At 42.5% G+C, this 22539-nt stretch overlaps 1 protein-coding gene across 1 annotated transcript in view; it reads left to right on the plus strand.

Annotated features, from left to right (window-relative positions):
- Positions 1 to 22539, plus strand: part of LOC129846220 (C-type lectin domain family 4 member M-like) — a 40383-nt gene that overhangs the window by 9285 nt on the left and 8559 nt on the right. Inside the window, exons 4-6 of the mRNA XM_055914222.1 lie at positions 20837 to 21268; positions 21495 to 21631; positions 21762 to 21871. Coding sequence (XP_055770197.1) covers positions 20837 to 21268; positions 21495 to 21631; positions 21762 to 21871 — 679 coding nt within the window. The remainder of the gene's footprint in view (positions 1 to 20836; positions 21269 to 21494; positions 21632 to 21761; positions 21872 to 22539) is intronic.

Here is a 22539-nt window from a genome sequence, read left to right on the forward strand (position 1 = left end):
TGTAATAACGCAATTGTATTAAGAATTAAATTGTCTATCAATCCCTGTCCACCCTATATTTTTTAGTCACGTTTATGAGTATTTATGTATAAGAGTAGATCACTGTCTAAGTGGCGCAAGGACAAATTCTGACCAGCTGAGTTACATTTCACATTGTCTAACCATGATTTTGGTGGCTAAATATAAACATTTTCGATCAAACTGTATATGCATGTTGTAATGTGATGTTACAGGAGTGTCATCGGAAGAATTCTGAGAAGGTTAGTGAAAAAATTAATATCTTTTGGCGATGTTGACTTTTATCGCTCACTTTGGCTAGAATCAATGCTGGGCTGCTAATTGCTATGTGCTAAGCTAATATAACGATTTATTGTGTTTTCGCTGTAAGACACTTAGAAAATCTGAAATATTGTCTGTATTCACAGGATCTGTGTCTTTCGATTCGTGTATGCTGTGTATTTTTACGAAATGTTTGATGATTAGTAGTTAGGTAAACACGTTGCTCATTGTAATTATTCTAGTCCATTTGTGATGGTGGGTGCAATTGTAAACTATGCCATATACCTGAAATATGCACTTTTTTCTAACAAAACCTATCCCATACCATAAATATGTTATCAGACTGTCATCTAATGAGTTTTTTTGTTGGTTAGGGGCTATAAATATCTTAGTTTAGCCGAATTGGTGATGGCTACTGGTGTTGGTGGACAAATAAAAGATGGTGGAATATGCTAATGTGTTTTTAGGTAATAGATGTACATCTTTACATATTGTGTCTTCCCTGTAAAACATTTTAAAAATCGGAAATGTTGACTGGATTCATAAGATCTGTGTCTTTCATTAGCTGTATTGGACTTTAATGTGTGAAAGTTAAATATTTTAAAAAAATATTTTTTTTGAATTTCGCGGCACTGGTTTTTCAGTGGGGGGGGGGGGGGTGTGCCGCTAGCGCCACGCTGATCCTAGACAGGTTAACTCTACTTGAACTGCACTGTTGGTTTTAAGGGCTTGTAATTAAGCATTTCACGGTAAAGTCTACACTTTTTGTATTCGGAGCATGTGACAAATAAAGTTTGATTTGATTTGAGACCCTTTATACTGCGACACAAACAAGTCATATCAGCACGGTTGGTTCCTGCATGAGACTGACTGATACCACACCAGGCTTTTTACCTTGAAACTGAGATACTCCTTTTAGTTCCCAGAACAATGTTCTGTGTGTACGGTGACAATGCCTATACAGTGAGAGTGTTGATTCCTCCCATGTACAGTCAATCAGTTACTCTCAAGAATTCAATCAAGTTGGATATTAGAAAAGCACCATTATTCTAAACATACAAGTGGATAAACAGAGAGAAAATGTCACGCTATTATATAATAGTTGATCTAAAATGGAGTCTAGAAGGACTGTTCTCTACTGTATAATAGTTGATCTAAAATGGAGTCTAGAAGGACTGTTCTCTACTGTATAATAGTTGATCTAACATGGAGTCTAGAAGGACTGTTCTCTACTGTATAATAGTTGATCTAACATGGAGTCTAGAAGGACTGTTCTCTATTGTATAATATTTGATCTAACATGGAGTCTAGAAGGACTGTTCTCTACTGTTTAATAGTTGATCTAACATGGAGTCTAGAAGGACTGTTATCTCTGCTGTATCATATAATCTCTGACACTTTAACCTGTCTAGGATCAGCGTGGCGCTAGCGGCACACCCCCCCCCCCCCCCACTGAAAAACCAGTGCCGCGAAATTCAAAAAAAATATTTTTTTAAAATATTTAACTTTCACACATTAAAGTCCAATACAGCTAATGAAAGACACAGATCTTGTGAATCCAGTCAACATTTCCGATTTTTAAAATGTTTTACAGGGAAGACACAATATGTAAAGATGTACATCTATTACCTAAAAACACATTAGCATAATCCACCATCTTTTATTTGTCCACCAACACCAGTAGCCATCACCAATTCGGCTAAACTAAGATATTTATAGCCCCTAACCAACAAAAAAACTCATTAGATGACAGTCTGATAACATATTTATGGTATGGGATAGGTTTTGTTAGAAAAAAGTGCATATTTCAGGTAGATGGCATAGTTTACAATTGCACCCACCGTCACAAATGGACTAGAATAATTACAATGAGCAACGTGTTTACCTAACTACTAATCATCAAACATTTCGTAAAAATACACAGCATACACGAATCGAAAGACACAGATCCTGTGAATACAGACAATATTTCAGATTTTCTAAGTGTCTTACAGCGAAAACACAATAAATCGTTATATTAGCTTAGCACATAGCAATTAGCAGCCCAGCATTGATTCTAGCCAAAGTGAGCGATAAAAGTCAACATCGCCAAAAGATATTAATTTTTTCACTAACCTTCTCAGAATTCTTCCGATGACACTCCTGTAACATCACATTACAACATGCATATACAGTTTGATCGAAAATGTTTACATTTAGCCACCAAAATCATGGTTAGACAATGTGAAATGTAGACAAGCTGGTAAAGAAAAAGTCCTTGCGCCACTTAGACAGTGATCTACTCTTATACATAAATACTCATAAACGTGACTAAAAAATATAGGGTGGACAGGGATTGATAGACAATTTAATTCTTAATACAAGTGCGTTATTACATTTTTTAATTTATCCTTACTTTTCAATACAGTTTGCGCCAAGCGAAGCTACGTCAAAAAACATGGCGTCCTAAGCCACTAAAATGTTTCGACAGAAACACGATTTATCATAATAAAATGTCCTACCTTGAGCTGTTCTTCCATCAGTATCTTGGGCAAAGGATCCTTTCTTGGGAGAAATCGTCTTTTGGTGGAAAGCTGTCCTCTTGCCATGTGGAAATGTCAACTGCGTTCGGGATGAACTGAAAAGCGTGCCCAACTTTTCACATCGTTGCAAAAATAAATGTCCCAAAATCGCACTAAACGGATATAAATTGCTATAAAACGCTTTAAATTAACTACCTTATGATGTTTTTAACTCCTATAACGAGTGAAAAGATGACCGGAGAAATATAACAGGCTAAACTAACGCTTGGAACAGGAGCGGGTCGGTGTCCAGCACGCGCGTTACGCAGCAAGGAAAGACTTGCTAGCTACAGGGTTTTTTGATTTATAGGGCCTGTGAACGCGCAATCGACCCCATTGGAATCGTCATCACGTAAAGGCATCCAGGGGAAGACGTAAGAAGTGTCCGTATAGTCATAGCAATGACAGTGCCCTTTTAACTGACTTCAGAAGAGTGGCCAACATTTCTCAAATCTGACTCCATGTCAGGGAAATTGCTGTAGAATGGGCTCTGTTCCACTTAGAGACAAAATTTCAACTCCTATAGAAACTATAGACTGTTTTCTATCCAATAATAATAATAATATGCATATTGTACGATCAAGGATTTTGTGGGAAGCCGTTTCAAAAATTAGCCAAATTAGCATAAATAGTCTAAACAGCGCCCCCATCCCCAACAGGTTAAGACTTAAAATGTGAATGTACTATATATCAGGATATATCAGACCCTTGTGCAGACTGTGTAGAGGTAACAATGTTTATTGTAACAACAGGGGCAGGCAAACGACTGGTCAAGGCGGGAAGGGGTCGATAATCCAGAGTAGTGGGGCCAAGGTACAGCACTGTAGGCAGGCCCAGGGTCAGGTCAGGCAGAGGTCGGTAATCCAGAGTGGGGCCAAGGTACAGGACGGCAGGCAGGCCCAGGGTCAGGTCAGGCAGAGGTCGGTAATCCAGAGTGGGGGCAAAGGTACAGGACGGCAGGCAGGCCCAGGGTCAGGTCAGGCAGAGGTCGGTAATCCAGAGTGGGGGCAAAGGTACAGGACGGCAGGCAGGCCCAGGGTCAGGTCAGGCAGAGGTCTGTAATCCAGAGAAAGGCAAAGGTACAGGACAGCAGGCAGGCCCAGGGTCAGGTCAGGCAGAGGTCGGTAATCCAGAGTGGGGCCAAGGTACAGGACGGCAGGCAGGCCCAGGGTCAGGTCAGGCAGAGGTCGGTAATCCAGAGTGGGGCCAAGGTACAGGACGGCAGGCAGGCCCAGGGTCAGGTCAGGCAGAGGTCGGTAATCCAGAGTGGGGCCAAGGTACAGGACGGCAGGCAGGCCCAGGGTCAGGTCAGGCAGAGGTCGGTAATCCAGAGTGGGGCCAAGGTACAGGACGGCAGGCAGGCCTAGGCTGACTGGTCAGGCAGGCGGGCACGGAGTCAGGACAAGCAGGGGTCAAAACCAGGAGGGCGAGAAAAGAGAGCCTGGAAGAAGCAGGCGCTGAGACACTAAACGCTGGTAGTCTTGAACAAACAAGATGAACTGGCACAGACAGAAAACAGGTATAAATACCCAGGGGATAATTGGGGAAGATGGGTGGCATCTGGAGGGGGGTGGAGACAAGCACAAGGACAAGGTGAAACAGATCAGGGCGTGACACTATATGTGTTTTACAAACACACACACACACACACACACACACACACACACGGAGAAGTAACAACACGTGTAACCCTTCCACCTGAGAATCTGTGTTTTTCAGACATTTATTTCCTGTGTTTCAGGAAGCAAAATCTATGTCACTTGAATCTCTCTGGATTAATGGTGATTTAGCATGTACATCTTGGTGGGGCAAACTCAACAACTGCTACAATATCAACTGAACATTTTGTTGAAAACAAATATTTGAAGGGTAAGGGAAGAGCCTTACCAAAAATATATTGCCATTGGGCGAATCATATACACAATCGCAAATACCACTCAAATGGACGGCAGTTCATCCAAACCTCATGGCAAGTGGAACATGGCAAATGCGAAGTGTCATACACCAAAAATCCCAAAGATGGCGAGCATGCTCTACCGTAGATTTTCATTTGGCATATGACCATTTATCATCAAAAAAATGTCAATTATTCATATGTTATAACTGTATGAACATACATTTGTCTTATTTTATTTAGTTTATCCATAAGGCCTGTGTTTTGTCCATTTGCAATATATGATCATAGGAAGTCGGCTTCCGAACCCAAAAGTCAGTGAACCATGGCCAAATGGCATAAGAAATGTCCAAATGCCATACATACGTATTGAAAGTACCAAATCAGGATGTTATGTCCACTTGCAATATATGATCATAGGAAGTCGGCGCACGGCTGTCCATTTGCAATGTCTTACAATGGGCATTTACCATCACAAATTTGACATGCAGTAATATACTGCAGAAATGCCCAAATGATTGGCCCGTTGAACTCGGGATGGCCAGACATTGATAGTGGTTCCTCTCCATCGCTCGTTGGTGTTGATTTCAGCATGTCCATTTGGTGATTGTAAATCCCTCATTGAAAACATGGGAAATGTACTGTCCATTTGCAATGTCTTACAATGGGGATTTACCATCACGAATTTGACATGCTCTAATATACTGCAGAAATTCCCAAATGACTGGCCCGTTGAACTCGGGATGGCCGGGCAGTGATAGTAGTTCCTCTCCATCTTTCGTTGGTGTTGATTTCAGCATGTCAATTTGGTGATGGTTCGTCACTGTTTAAACTTATTGCAAATGGACAAAGTCAGCCCTCAAGTCAGCGTCCGTCAGTCAGTAAGATATCATGCTGACACCAAACTGATACAAACTGACACCACAACCACTTTGTCCAACTCGTTTAGAAGCCAACTATCACATATTTCAGAGCAGGCTCAAAATTCACAGCGCCTTCTGTTTAACCTGTTTGGGCTGCAAGCCCGACGTCGGTACAATTATGACAACATCCAGCTCAGCTGCAGGGCGCGAAATTCAAAATCTATTTTTTTTAAATATTTAACTTTCACACATTAACAAGTCCAATACAGCATTTGAAAGATAAACATCTTGTCAATCCAGCCAACATGTCCGATTTTTTTAATGTTTTACAGAGAAAACACCACATATATTTATGTTAGCTCACCACCAAATAAAAAAGAGGACAGACAAGTAGGACCAGCCCAAGTAGGATTCAAGTAGCATGCACAAGCAAACCTAACTAACCTAGAACCAACCTAAATAACCTAGAAAAAACTACCTCAGATGACAGTCCTATAACATGTTACACAATAAATCTATGTTTTGTTCAAAAAATGTGCATATTTTAGCTATAAATCAGTTTTACATTACTGCTCCCATCATAGCTACATCATAGCTACAGTCTGAAATCGACCGGGAGTAGCCAGAGAAAATACAGACACCAACGTCAACTACTAATTACACCTCATAAAACATTTCAGAAAAACATATGGTGGATAGCTAATGAAAGACAAAGATCGTGTGAATAGAGCCAATATTTCCGATTTTTGAAGTGTTTTACAGCGAAAACACAATATATCGTTATATTAGCTTACAATATTAGCTAGCATACGGCAGCATTGATTCTAGTCAAGCGCTAGCATAGCACAGTTCGACAGATATATGAAAAAGCATCCCAAATTGGGTCCTTATCTTTGTTGATATTCCATCAGAATGTTGTAACGGGGTCCATTGTCCAGTACAGTCTTTAGTTGGGTTCCAGAACGAACTATTTCCCTCTTTGGTTAGCAAGCACAATGGCCGTGCGGCGCTAATCTCTCTTTCTTCAAAAAATTCTTGCGTCGCATCACATCTAAAGTCCAGCATAAATTGCAATAATATAAGTAAAGTATATTGAAAAAACATACTTTAGGATGATTTTGTGACATGTATCAAATAATATCGTAGCCAGAGGTCATATTCACCTTTACCGAGCGTCTTCCATGAGCCGAGTCCATTTAATAAATTAATATATTCCAGGAGCCGAGTCCAGGTTCTTCCTCGCGCCCAGAAAAAAAAATTAAACTGCGCAGGTCTCACAAGAAGATGTTGTGTTCAGTCCCTAGAAGAGATATTCGACTGCTTTTTGCTCTCACTTCCGCATTTCACCCAGATGAAGGCGTGTGACGTGTTTCTACGGTCCTAAGTGACATGACCTTTTATAGACAAGGTCTTAACCTGTCTAGGATCAGCGTGGCGCTAGCGGCACCCCCCCCCCCCCCCACTGAAAAACCAGTGCCGCGAAATTCAAAAAAAATATTTTTTTAAAATATTTAACTTTCACACATTAAAGTCCAATACAGCTAATGAAAGACACAGATCTTGTGAATCCAGTCAACATTTCCGATTTTTAAAATGTTTTACAGGGAAGACACAATATGTAAAGATGTACATCTATTACCTAAAAACACATTAGCATAATCCACCATCTTTTATTTGTCCACCAACACCAGTAGCCATCACCAATTCGGCTAAACTAAGATATTTATAGCCCCTAACCAACAAAAAAACTCATTAGATGACAGTCTGATAACATATTTATGGTATGGGATAGGTTTTGTTAGAAAAAAGTGCATATTTCAGGTAGATGGCATAGTTTACAATTGCACCCACCATCACAAATGGACTAGAATAATTACAATGAGCAACGTGTTTACCTAACTACTAATCATCAAACATTTCGTAAAAATACACAGCATACACGAATCGAAAGACACAGATCCTGTGAATACAGACAATATTTCAGATTTTCTAAGTGTCTTACAGCGAAAACACAATAAATCGTTATATTAGCTTAGCACATAGCAATTAGCAGCCCAGCATTGATTCTAGCCAAAGTGAGCGATAAAAGTCAACATCGCCAAAAGATATTAATTTTTTCACTAACCTTCTCAGAATTCTTCCGATGACACTCCTGTAACATCACATTACAACATGCATATACAGTTTGATCGAAAATGTTTATATTTAGCCCCCAAAATCATGGTTAGACAATGTGAAATGTAGCTCAGTTGGTCAGAAAATGTCCTTGCGCCACTTAGACAGTGATCTACTCTTATACATAAATACTCATAAACGTGACTAAAAAATACAGGGTGGACAGGGATTGATAGACAATTTAATTCTTAATACAATTGCGTTATTACATTTTTTAATTTATCCTTACTTTTCAATACAGTTTGCGCCAAGCGAAGCTACGTCAAAAAACATGGCGTCCTAAGCCACTAAAATGTTTCGACAGAAACACGATTTATCATAATAAAAATGTCCTACCTTGAGCTGTTCTTCCATCAGTATCTTGGGCAAAGGATCCTTTCTTGGGAGAAATCGTCTTTTGGTGGAAAGCTGTCCTCTTGCCATGTGGAAATGTCAACTGCGTTCGGGATGAACTGAAAAGCGTGCCCAACTTTTCACATCGTTGCAAAAATAAATGTCCCAAAATCGCACTAAACGGATATAAATTGCTATAAAACGCTTTAAATTAACTACCTTATGATGTTTTTAACTCCTATAACGAGTGAAAAGATGACCGGAGAAATATAACAGGCTAAACTAACGCTTGGAACAGGTGCGCGCCGGTGTCTTCTTGGCTCATGACGCAGCTCCCAAAGAATGACTAGCTTCAGGGTTTTTTCATTTGTAGGGCCTGTGAACGCGCAATCGACCCCGTTGGAATCGTCATCACGTAAAGGCATCCAGGGGAAGACGTAAGAAGTGTCCGTATAGTCATAGCAACGACAGTGCCCTTTTAAATGACTTCAGAACAGTGGCCAACATTTCTCAAATCTGACTCCATGTCAGGGAAATTGCTGTAGAATGGGCTCTGTTCCACTTAGAGACAAAATTTCAACTCCTATAGAAACTATAGACTGTTTTCTATCCAATAATAATAATAATATGCATATTGTACGATCAAGGATTTTGTGGGAAGCCGTTTAAAAAATTAGCCAAATTAGCATAAGTAGTCTAAACAGCGCCCCCATCCCCAACAGGTTAAAGAGAGACATCGCATTTTGGAAATCTCAATTCTGGATAGGAAATGGGCTGTAAAAATAGTTCTGTTCAACTTAGAGAAATAATTCAAACGTTTTTAGAAACTATAGACTGTTTTCTATCCAATAGTAGTAAATATATGCATATTGGAAGATCAAAAATTTCTTAAGAGGCCGTTTGAAAATGTGCGCATATTTTCCAGTTTTTTCAATATTCACCCTGCAGCCATAAGATTAAACCATAATAAAAACTTAAAACACGTAGTTACATTCTAGCTGTGGGTCTAGTTCTGACATTATGTGTATGACCTTAATTAGTGCTGAAAATCCACTTTTTCCGGGCGTTGCTACGGGGTCCCTGAATGAGCTATTAGACAGAAACTTTAGGATCCGTCTCTATGGGTCGAAGTGGTTTCAATGCACCTAGTCTTGTGACTCTGGGACTTTTCTAAATGTTGCAATTTTCGCGATGGTCAAGATGAATTGAAGTTTTTGCAAATGTACGAGGCTGTTTCTCGGTCTGAGAACCTTCTAGAGCCACATAACTCACCACGCACTATAGACTTGAGCTCTAAAACAGGTTTCTAAAGTTTCAGAGCTCTAGGTCTGACGGTTCTTTGATATTTTGAACGAAGGTACCTATTGCAGGCTCTGTGTGTCTATAAGCCTCACACTGTGTCACTCCCCATTGACTGTGTATGTGTTTGAGTTCAGAAAATCACAGAAATTACGTAGAGCTCCGAAACCCGCCTTAACCTGATGAGGACAGAGGGCGCTGTTTTCACTTTGGGGGAAAAACGTGCCCAATTTAAACGGTCTCGTACTCAATTCTTGCTCGTACAATATGCATATTATTATCACTATTGGATAGAAAACACTCTCAAGTTTCTAAAACCGTTTGAATTTTGTCTGTGAGTAAAACAGAACTTATTTGGCAGCACACTTTCTGACCAGGAAGTGGAAAGTCTGAAAATTATGCTCTGTTCAAGGGCCTGCCTATAAATGGGCATGATACGTATGAGTATACATGCACGTCATACACCTTCCCCTAGATGTCAAGAGGAAGTGAGAGAAGAAATGAAGTGTTTATCTTGGTCTGAGGTGGAATATATCCTCTTGGCACGACGAGTCATCCATTTCCTGTTTTCTGGAGAGCGCGCAGATGGACCTGGAATTGCCTACTGAAAAGCCGTCGTTATAGGCGACTACTATCTCCGGCTTTGATTTTATTTGATACATGTCACAATATCATCGTAAAGTATGTTTTTTCAATATAGTTTTATTAGATTTTTTAAATTTATTCGGGACGTTAGGCGTGTTGCGTTGTGTGCCTTTGTTCAGAAAGGAGAGCTTCGCGCCACTTGGCCAGTGTGCTTGCTAATTCAAGAGGGAAAAACGATGTTCTAAATCCAAACAACGACTGTTCTGGACAAAGGACCCCTTGTCCAACATTCTGATGGAAGATCACCAAAAGTAAGAAAAATTTTATGATGCTATTTCATATATCTGTCGAACTGTATACTAGTAGTTTTGCGCCCAGGTTTTGGCCACTCTCTCGCTATAACATAAGCCTTATGTTGTAATGAAGATATTTTTTGAATTCTAACACTGCGATTGCATTAAGAACTGATGGATCTATCATTTCCTATACAACATGTATTTTTTTGTAATGTTTATGAATAGCTATTTGGTCAGAATAGGTGAGAGTCTAATAGAAATATCTGCACATTCTGGGAAAAGGAAGCTACGTTAGCATAATGGATAACCACTGATTTCAGCTCTAAATATGCACATTTTCGAACAAAACATAAGTGTATGTATAACCTGATGTTATAGGACTGTCATCTGAGGAAGGTTTGTGAAGGTTAGTGAAAATTAATATCTTTTGCTGGTTTATTCGCTAATGCTAATGTGCCTATTGCTATCGCTAACGTGCCTTGATGAATGAATGCGGTTGTGTGGTAGGCTATTGTAGTAAGCTAATATAATGCTATATTGTGTTTTCGCTGTAAAACACTTAAAAAATCTGAAATATTGGCTGGATTCACAAGATGCTTCTCTTTCATTTGCTGTACACGATGCATTTTTCAGAAATGTTTTATGATGAGTATTTAGGTATTCCACGTTGGTCTCTATAATTACTCTGGCTGCTTCGGTGTTATTTTTGACGGTAGCTGTGATGGTAGCTGCAATGTAAAACTGATTTATACATCACGTTTCACGTCACTTCCTGTTGAATCTGCAGACGTGTTGCTGTGCATTTTGTTGCTGTGCGTTTTGCTGCCAACTTTACTTTACTTTGCTAGCTGACAACTTTACGTTTTTTGTTTTGTTTTTGTTTTTAATTACCGTTTATATTTTTAGTTTTTCCATCGCAACTTTTTTCCCTCATTCAACTTTTTCACTCCGGACGCATTATCTGGACATGGTTCGTCAACACCTTCAACAGCCGAAGCTAAGTAGTAACATTAACATGATGTCTTCTAATTGCAGTCGCTGTACTCATAATATACAGGAGAACGATCGCCTTACGGCGAGAATAGCTGTGCTACAAGCCCAGCTTCAGACGCAATCGTTAGGCAAGGGTAATTTCAGTGTAGGAAAGGAAGAAACAGCGTCTGTGCCACCAGTAAGTACAGATAGTAACGTTAGTATAAATCCCCCCCGCACAGTCCCCGCAGCCGGACAACTTTCTCATGGCTTCTGGAGGGAAATGCTGTTGGAATGCTCAACCGGTGTCGCTCATTCAGCCGACAGAAACTTTCAACCGGTTTTCCCCATTATGTAGCGAGTCGGAGTCTGAGTCTGAGTCTTCTCTTGTCTCTACTCCTCCCGTTACGGGGTCTGAGACGCCGAAGGCTCCCACCATTAGCTCTGACAAATTGAAAACCCTAGTCATTGGCGACTCCATTACCCGCACTATTAGACTTAAAACGAATCACCCAGCGATCATACACTGTTTACCAGGGGGCAGGGCTACCGACGTTAAGGCTAATCTAAAGATGGTGCTGGCTAAAGCTAAATCTGGCGAGTGTAGAGAGTATAGAGATATTGTTATCCACGTCGGCACCAACGATGTTAGGATGAAACAGTCAGAGGTCACCAAGTGCAACATAGCTTCAGCGTGTAAATCAGCTAGAAAGATGTGTCGGCATCGAGTAATTGTCTCAGACTCGGTCTCAACCTTTAAGTCTTTACTGAAGACTTATCTCTTCAGTAGGTCATATGATTGAGTGTAGTCTGGCCCAGGAGTGTGAAGGTGAACGGAAAGGCTCTGGAGCAACAAACCGCCCTTGCTGTCTCTGCCAGGCCGGTTCCCCTCTCTCCACTGGGATTCTCTGCCTCTAACCCTGTTACAGGGGCTGAGTCACTGGCTTGCTGGTGCTCTTTCATGCCGTCCCTAGGAGGGGTGCGTCACTTGAGTGGGTTGAGTTACTGATGTGACCAGCCAACATGTCCGATTTTTAAAATGTTATACAGCGAAAACAGCACGTATATTTATGTTAGCTCACCACCAAATACAAAAAAAGGACAGACATTTTTCACAGCACAGGTAGCATGCACAAAGCCAGCCTAACTAACCAAGAACCAACCAAACTAACCAACAAACAACTTCATCAGATGACAGTCTTATAACATGTTATACAATAAATCTATGTTTTGACGAAAAATGTGCATATTTCAGGTATAAATCATAGTTTACATTGCAGCTACAATCAGAAATTGCACCGAAAGCAGCCATAATAATTACAGACAACAACGTCAAATACCTAATTACTCATCATAAAACATTTCTGAAAAATACATAGTGTACAGCAAATGAAAGACAGGCATCTTGTGATTCCAGCCAATATTTCCGATTTATTAAGTGTTTTACAGCGAAAACACAATATAGCGTTATATTAGCTTACCACAATAGCCAGAAAGACAAGCCATTTCCCAGCAGTAAAAGTTAGCGATCGTAACAAACCAGTAAAAGATATATAATTTTTGACTAACCTTGATATTCTTCATCAGATGACAGTCCTATAACATCAGGTTATACATACACTTATGTTTTGTTCGAAAATGTGCATATTTAGAGCTGAAATCAGTGGTTATACATGTTGCTATCGTAGCTACTTTTTCCACAACGTCTAAACAGCAACGATATTTTTCTGACACTTTTTCTGACACACATATTCTGACCAAATAGCTATTCATAAACATAACTAAAAAATACATGTTGTATAGGAAATGATAGATCCATTAGTTCTTAATGAAATCGCAGTGTTAGAATTCTAAAAAATAACTTCATTACGACATCCAGCTTCGGTATAGCTAGAGTACCCCAAAGTTGGGCGTCGGCGACTAGTTCACATGTACGACAGATATATGAAATAGCATCATAAAATGTTTCTTACTTTTGCTGATCTTCCATCAGAATGTTGGACAAGGTGTCCTTTGTCAAGAACAATCTTTGTTTGGATTTAGAACGTCCATTTTCCCTCTTGAATTAGCAAGCACACTAGCCAAGTGGCGCGAATCTCTCCATGTCAACAAACGGAAGAGAACGGAACACGGCAAAACTCCCGAAAAAATTTCAATAATCTGATGAAACTATATTGAAAAAACATACTTTACGATGATATGGTCACATGTATCAAATAAAATCAAAGCCGGAGATATTAGTCGCCTATAACGGCAGCTAAACAGAAGGCAAATCCAAGTCCCTCTTCGCGCTCTCCAGAAAACAAGAAATGGGGGACACGTCATACAAAGAGCTTGTATTCCACTTCAGACCAAGATAAACACTAAATTTCTTCTCTCATCGCCTCTTGACATCCAGGGGAAGGTCTATGAAGTGCACGTATACTAAAACGTATCATGCCCATTTATAGGCAGGAAGTAGAACAGAGCCTCGATTTCAGACTTTCCACTTCCTGGTCAGGAAGTTTGTGCCAATTGGCTATTGGCTAATAGCACTAATGACTATCTGTTGTTCAATGTGTTTCTATTGGTTAATAGCAGTAATGACTATCTGTTATTCAATGTGTTTCTATTGGCTAATAGCAGTAATGCCAAATTCAATGCTTCATGCAATCATTTTTTTCACATATTTTTTTATACTTTAATGGGTTTTAAAGTTCTAAATGAAATAGCTAAATAATCCTTGGTATCTTAAAACAATTCCATATGTTGTATGTTGACTCAGACCCTCCCCCAGTTTAGACAGGGCTTAGACTCTAGAGGGTTAAACACTATAATTGACTCAGACCCTCCCCCAGTTTAGACAGGGCTTAGACTCTAGAGGGTTAAACACTATAATTTACACAGAGTGATTCATTGCAACTTATTATGTGACTTGTTAAGCAAATAACTCCTGAGCTTATTTGGGGTGAAGTGGTTGAATACTTATTGAATCAAAACATTTCAGTTTTTCATTTTATATATTAATATATGATGATATATATATATATATATATATATATATATATATATATATATATATATATATGACATAATTCCTCTTTGACATTGTGGGGTATTGTGTGCAGGTCAGTGACAAAACATGATTTAAATTTCAGTCAGTAACAATAAAATGTAGAAAAATGCAGTTTTCTGAAGGCCCTGTACATAGCTACCTCTATTACCTCGTACCCCTACACGTCAGCTTGGTCCTGGTACTCCCTGTACATAGCTACCTCTATTACCTCGTACCCCTACACATCAACTTGGTCCCTGGTACTCCCTGTACATAGCTACCTCTATTACCCCGTACCCCTACACATCAGCTTGGTCCTGGTACTCCCTGTACATAGCTACCTCTATTACCTCGTACCCCTTCACATCAGCTTGGTCCTGGTACTCCCTGTACATAGCTACCTCTATTACCTCGTACCCCTACACATCAGCTTGGTCCTGGTACTCCCTGTACATAGCTACCTCTATTACCTCGTACCCCTACACGTCAGCTTGGTCCTGGTACTCCCTGTACATAGCTACCTCTATTACCTCGTACCCCTACACATCAGCTTGGTCCTGGTACTCCCTGTACATAGCTACCTCTATTACCTCGTACCCCTTCACATCAGCTTGGTCCTGGTACTCCCTGTACATAGCTACCTCTATTACCTCGTACCCCTACACATCAGCTTGGTCCTGGTACTCCCTGTACATAGCTACCTCTATTACCTCGTACCCCTTCACATCAGCTTGGTCCTGGTACTCCCTGTACATAGCTACCTCTATTACCTCATACCCCTACACATCAGCTTGGTCCTGGTACTCCCTGTACATAGCTACCTCTATTACCTCGTACCCCTACACATCAGCTTGGTCCTCGTACTCCCTGTACATAGCTACCTCAATTACCTCGTACCCCTACACGTCAGCTTGGTCCTGGTACTCCCTGTACATAGCTACCTCTATTACCTCGTACCCCTACACGTCAGCTTGGTCCTGGTACTCCCTGTACATAGCTACCTCTATTACCTCGTACCCCTACACATCAGCTTGGTCCTGGTACTCCCTGTACATAGCTACCTCTATTACCTCATACCCCTACACATCAGCTTGGTCCTGGTACTCCCTGTACATAGCTACCTCTATTACCTCGTACCCCTACACATCAGCTTGGTCCTGGTACTCCCTGTACATAGCTACCTCTATTACCTCGTACCCCTACACATCAGCTTGGTCCTGGTACTCCCTGTACATAGCTACCTCTATTACCTCGTACCCCTACACATCAGCTTGGTCCTGGTACTCCCTGTACATAGCTACCTCTATTACCTCGTACCCCTACACGTCAGCTTGGTCCTGGTACTCCCTGTACATAGCTACCTCTATTACCTCGTACCCCTACACGTCAGCTTGGTCCTGGTACTCCCTGTACATAGCTACCTCTATTACCTCGTACCCCTACACATCAGCTTGGTCCTGGTACTCCCTGTACATAGCTACCTCAATTACCTCGTACCCCTACACATCAGCTTGGTCCTGGTACTCCCTGTACATAGCTACCTCTATTACCTCGTACCCCTACACGTCAGCTTGGTCCTGGTACTCCCTGTACATAGCTACCTCTATTACCTCGTACCCCTACACGTCAGCTTGGTCCTGGTACTCCCTGTACATAGCTACCTCAATTACCTTGTACCCCTTCACATCAGCTTGGTCCTGGTACTCCCTGTACATAGCTACCTCTATTACCTCGTACCCCTACACGTCAGCTTGGTCCTGGTACTCCCTGTACATAGCTACCTCTATTACCTCGCACCCCTTCACATCAGCTTGGTCCTGGTACTCCCTGTACATAGCTACCTCTATTACCTCGTACCCCTACACATCAGCTTGGTCCTGGTACTCCCTGTACATAGCTACCTCTATTACCTCGTACCCCTACACATCAGCTTGGTCCTGGTACTCCCTGTACATAGCTACCTCTATTACCTCGTACCCCTACACGTCAGCTTGGTCCTGGTACTCCCTGTACATAGCTACCTCTATTACCTCGTACCCCTACACGTCAGCTTGGTCCTGGTACTCCCTGTACATAGCTACCTCTATTACCTCGTACCCCTACACATCAGCTTGGTCCTGGTACTCCCTGTACATAGCTACCTCAATTACCTCGTACCCCTACACATCAGCTTGGTCCTGGTACTCCCTGTACATAGCTACCTCTATTACCTCGTACCCCTACACGTCAGCTTGGTCCTGGTACTCCCTGTACATAGCTACCTCTATTACCTCGTACCCCTACACGTCAGCTTGGTCCTGGTACTCCCTGTACATAGCTACCTCAATTACCTTGTACCCCTTCACATCAGCTTGGTCCTGGTACTCCCTGTACATAGCTACCTCTATTACCTCGTACCCCTACACGTCAGCTTGGTCCTGGTACTCCCTGTACATAGCTACCTCTATTACCTCGCACCCCTTCACATCAGCTTGGTCCTGGTACTACCTCAATTACATCGTACCCCTACACATCGGCTTGGTCCTGGTACTCCCTGTACGTACAGTGCATTCAGAAAGTATTCACACCCCTCGACTTTTTCCACATTTTGTTACGTTACAGCCTTATTCTAAAATGTATTTAATACACATTTTTCCTTATCAATCCACACACAAAACCCCATAATGACAAAGCAAAAACAGGTTTATAGACCTTTTTAGTCTACCTGTGGTAAAGTCAATTGATTCAACATAATTTAGAAAGGATCACACCTGTCTACATAAGGTCCCACAGTTGACAGTGCATATCAGAGCAAAAACCAAACCATGATGTCGAAGGAATTGTCCTTAGTGCCCCGAGACAGGACTGTGTTGAGGCACAGATCTGGGGAAGGGTACCAAAACATTTCTGCAGCATTGAAGGTCCTGAAGAACAAAGAGGCATCCATCATTCTGAAATGGAAGAAGTATGGAACCACCAATACTCTTCCTAGAGCTGGCCACTTGGCCAAACTGAGCAATCGGGGGAGAAGGGCCTTGGTCAGGGAGGTGCCCAAGAACCCAATGGTCACTCTGACAGAGCTCTAGATTTCCTCCATGGAGATGGGAGAACCTTCCAGAAGGACAACCATCTCTGCAGCATTCCACCAATCAGGCCTTTATGGTAGAGTGGCCAGACGGAAGCCACTCCTCAGTAAAAAGCACATGTCAGCCCGCTTGGAGTTTGCAAAAAAGGCACCTAAAGACTCTCAGACCATGAGAAACAAGATTCTCTGGTCTGATGAAACCAAGATTGAGCTCAGTGACAAAGTCCAGAGCTATGTGTGACCAGGGGCGACTGGGTATGTGAAGAGGGTGAAGCAGACCGGGAGTGGGATTAGTGGAGGTTGTGTTCTGGGCACAGACCGAGCAGGCTGAGACAAACTCCCACACATCTCTCTCTATAGTGGGCCACCAACAGCACTGACGCAGAAAGGTGAGGGTCCGGTTCATACCAGGGTGACAGGTATTGCGGGTAGAATGGGCCCACTGAAGAACATCAGAGAGAACAGAATCGGGAACAAATAGAGCCGGGTCAAGATGGTTCTGCTGAGCCTGGCGGATACAGGACTCGATCTCCCAGCGGACGGCGGCAACAATGCAGGTGGATGGCACAATGGAATCTGCTTCGGAACCAGTGTTGGTGGCGGTGAACTGGCAGGAGGGCGTCAGGTATTCCTAGAACCGGGGCGCTAAAGTGTGAAATTGAATCTACCGAAGAACAAGGCCCATCTGGCTTGCTGGGAGTTCAGGCGTTTGGCGGTCTGGATGTAGGACAGGTTTTTGTGGTCTGTCCACATGATTATGGGGAGTGCAGATCCCTCTAGCCAGTGACACCAATCCTCAAGAGGCAGCTTAACTGCCAGGAGTTCCTGATTACCGATGTCAAAATTATTCTCTGCAGTTGGGAGCTGGAAAAGAATGCACATTTTTGGAGATTCTGATCAGACGGGGAACAGCACCTCCCCCAGTGTCGGAGGCGTCCACCTCCATGATGAACTATAGTTCTGGGTCTGGCTGAGTAAGGAGTGGAGGTGAAGCTTGTTTGAGTTCCAGGAACGCTGCCTCTGTCTCAGGGGTCCAGTGGAACGGAGTGGAGGGGGAGGTGAGGGTGATGAGAGGTGCTGCCAGACGGCTGTAGTTGCGGATGAAACGTCTGTAAAAATTGGCAAACCCCAGGAAATACTGTAGCTGCTTCAGGTTAGAGGGCGCAGGCAACTCTGTGACTGCCATGACTTGGTGGGGTCCAATAATAACCCAGGAAAGACACAGAGGAAGCATGGAACTCACATTTCTCAGCTTTGACAAAAAGCATATTCTCCCACAGCCGTTGGAAAACTTGGAGAAAGTGTTGCTGGTGAGCCTCAGGGTCCTTGGAAAAAATCAGAATGTCATCGAAATAGACAATAACGAAGTGACCAATCACATCCTCAGCACGTCATTGACCAGGTTCTGGAAAACAGCAGGGGCGTTAGTAAGAACAAAAGGCATGACCAAATACTCAAAGTGGCCAAGTGGTGTGTTAAACGCAGTTTTCCACTCGTCCCCCTCTCTGATGCGGACAAGGTGGTAGACATTCTGGAGGTCGATTTTGGTGAACACCGTGACACCATGGAGGGGGGCAAAAGCAGAACTGATGAGTGGCGAAGGAAACTCTTTCTTCACTGTGATGTTATTTAGCGCACGGAAGTCTATGCACGGCCTCAGAAAACACCAGCACCCACCTGAGAGGAAGAAGGCCTGATAAGTCCTGAAACCAGGGAATACTGGATGTACCTCTCCATGGCCTGCTGCTCGGGGCGAGAGAGGTTATACAACCGGCTACAGGGGAGAGGAGCGCTAGAATGGAGGTCGATGGTGCAGTCGTACGGCCGATGAGGCGGCAGCTACAGGGCGTGGTGCTCGCTGAACACAGGAGCTAGATCGTGACACTCTGGAGGAACTGATGACAGGTCCGGAGGTTCTGGAATGGACTGGGGCAAAGACAAGGCAGGGGCAGAATGTAGACAATTCTAGTGACAAAATTAACTCCAAGTGGTTACCCTTCCAGCGGTCCAGTCAATCTGAGGGTTGTGCAACTTTAACCATGGATGGCCAAGAACCAGGGGAGAGTGAGGACAGTTGATTATGTGGAAACTGATCCTTTCCTGGTGGTCTCCAGAGAGATGCAGGTCCTCTCCCAGACACGGGCGAGGAGCTGTCCGTTGAGAGCGTTGGCATCGAGGGGTGAATCGAGTGGAACAGAGTCCAACTGGGTAACGACACCAGGGTCCAGGAAACTCTCGCCTGAGTCGATAATAGCAGGCAGAGGAAAAGCCTGATTCTGCCACACGAGGGCGCCGTCAAGCAGGGGTCTGGGGGGGAGATGGGCAGGCGATTTGGCTCAACAGTATATCCCCCACTACTGCCGATCCACCACTTTTACTGGACGCAGGGAACAAGTGGAGACAAAGTGACCAACCGGGCCACAGTATAGGTAGCTCCTAGTGCTGATTCACCGTTGCCTCTCCTCTGGAGAGAGACGGGCTCGGCCGAGCTGCACGGAGGCAGCCAGTCAGGAAGGAAATCTTGACCCGTTCGCTAGCATAAGAGTTGGGCTGTTGCTCAAATAGTGAACATTGTACTAAAAAGGCTCTGTGTGTAGATTGATGAAGACAATTTTTATGGATGAGGGAAAAAAAACTATTGAATCCATTTTAGAATATGGCGTAACAAAATGGAGAAAAAGTCAAGAGGTCTGAAAACTTCCCAAATGCACTGTGGCCATTTTATTTAGACTTGTTAATCTTCTTTGTTTTTTCACTGTGCATTTATTTCTTGTGTCACTATTTTAAACGTTGTATCTTTAACTCTGCATTGTTGGAAAAGGACCCGTAAATCAGCATTTCACTATTAGCATACATCTGTTGTTTACGAAGCAAATGACAAATGAAATTTGATTTGGATTGAAATAGGTGTCATTTTGGCTGCCTGAACTCTGCAATATGTTTAAGCCAATATTCTGTAAGTTCTGGAAGTCAAGCAGTAGAATATGTGAGGTGCTGGAACTCAGTTCTGGTGTTCTGTACCTTGTCAAGATTGTCTATTTCCCTCAGTGATTCAAACAGCAAACATGTAGACACCAAATTAAATGCTGATAAAGAGTAAATTCTTATGGTAATAGTTTGTGCTTCAGTGTCTTGTCAGTGGTGGAAGAGATTCTCTGGAGCTGCTGCAGTGTGTCTGGGGCTGCTGTGTGTTCTCCTACTGGCTGGGATCATAGGCCTGTTACTATACCGTGAGTTAGATTTGTTCTCACTCAAACATTCCTCATCATCAGTGGTGTTACGACCAGGGTTCAATTACATTTACATTCCAGTCAATTCCATTCAGAAAGCAAGCCAAATTTCAATTCTAAAAATTGGAAATCAATTGGAATTCCAGTGTATTTCCTGATTTGACTGGAATTGAAATGCAACTGACCCCAACAATGGTAAAGACTGATTAACTTTTACACTGTTACCTTGTTCAATGATCTCATTATTTCAGAGAGAAACCAATTGACCAGTTATAACAGCCTGACCAAAGAGGGAGACCAGTTACAGACAAGCGACAACAACCTGACTGCAGAGAGAGACCAGCTACAGACTAGCAACAACACCCTGACCTTAGAGAGAGACCAGCTACATACCAGCGACAACACTCTGACCAAACAGAGAGACCAGCTACAGACCAGATACAACACCCTGACTAAAGAGAGAGACCAGCTACAGACCAGTTACAACACTCTGACCAAACAGAGAGACCAGCTACAGACCAGATACAACACCCTGACCAAAGAGAGAGACCAGCTACAGACCAGATACAACACCCTGACCAAAGAGAGAGACCAGCTACAGACCAGAATCTACACCCTGACCAAAGAGAGAGACCAGCTACAGAAAGAGACAGAACGTCTGAAACAATCTTTAGTTGAGAAAGGTGAGTCAAATTGTCTAATGATTGTTCTGTTTGACAGTCTCTGTATCAGTTCACATGTCACTTACAAACAGGAAATGTAACTTATATTACAGGAACAATGTGATAAACATTCTCCAACTTCCAAACCGTCCATTAGTTATTGCCCTGTCTGCTCCTTGAGTGTCTGATTGATACTTAATTCAATGTTGTATTAAAGTGACTAAAGCAAGAAATGTTCAACTTACAGTGTGTCCTCAAGGATGGAAGAAGCTTGGTAGCAGTTGTTACTACGTCTCTACTGAGTTCAAATCCTGGGAGGAGAGCAGACAGGACTGCAGAGACAGAGGAGCAGACCTGGTGGTCATCAAGAGCCAAGAACAACAGGTGTGTGTGTGTGTGTGTGTGTGTGTGTGTGTGTGTGTGTGTGTGTGTGTGTGTGTGTGTGTGTGTGTGTGTGTGTGTGAGAGAGAGAGGACTATGTATTAACAATGTTGTCTCTCTCCCACAACTGCAGATATTTGTCAATTGGTTATGTGGAGTACAGAAATATGTCTGGATTGGTCTGACTGACTCTGTTACTGAGGGGACCTGGAAATGGGTGGACGACACACCACTGACCACAAAGTAAGACATTCATGAATTATATGTCACTATGATGTCACTGTCTGGAGTAGAAGGTTCAGAGTGGCCAGCCTGATTCTATGTTGTTTCTCAAACAGGTATTGGAACAGTGGACAGACTGATTCTATGTGTTGTTTCTCCTACAGGTATTGGAACAGTGGACAGACTGATTCTATGTGTTGTTTCTCCTACAGGTATTGGAACAGTGGACAGCCTGATTCTGTGTTGTTTCTTCTACAGGTATTGGAAAAGTGGACAGCCTGATTCTATGTGTTGTTTCTCCTACAGGTATTGGAACAGTGGACAGCCTGATTCTGTGTTGTTTCTTCTACAGGTATTGGAACAGTGGACAGCCTGATTCTATGTGTTGTTTCTTCTACAGGTATTGGAACAGTGGACAGTCTGATTCTATGTGTTGCTTCTCCTACAGAAATTAGAACAGTGGACAGCCTGATTCTATGTGTTGTTTCTCCTACAGGTATTGGAACAGTGGACAGCCTGAGTCTATGTGTTGTTTTTTTCTACAGGTATTGGAACAGTGGACAGTCTGATTCTATGTGTTGTTTCTTCTACAGATATTGGAACAGTGGACAGCCTGATTCTGTGTTGTTTCTTCTACATGTATTGGAACAGTGGACAGTCTGATTCTATGTGTTGTTTCTTCTACAGGT

The sequence above is a fragment of the Salvelinus fontinalis genome, unplaced genomic scaffold (genome assembly GCF_029448725.1).
Source record: "Salvelinus fontinalis isolate EN_2023a unplaced genomic scaffold, ASM2944872v1 scaffold_0482, whole genome shotgun sequence".
NCBI lineage: Eukaryota > Metazoa > Chordata > Actinopteri > Salmoniformes > Salmonidae > Salvelinus > Salvelinus fontinalis.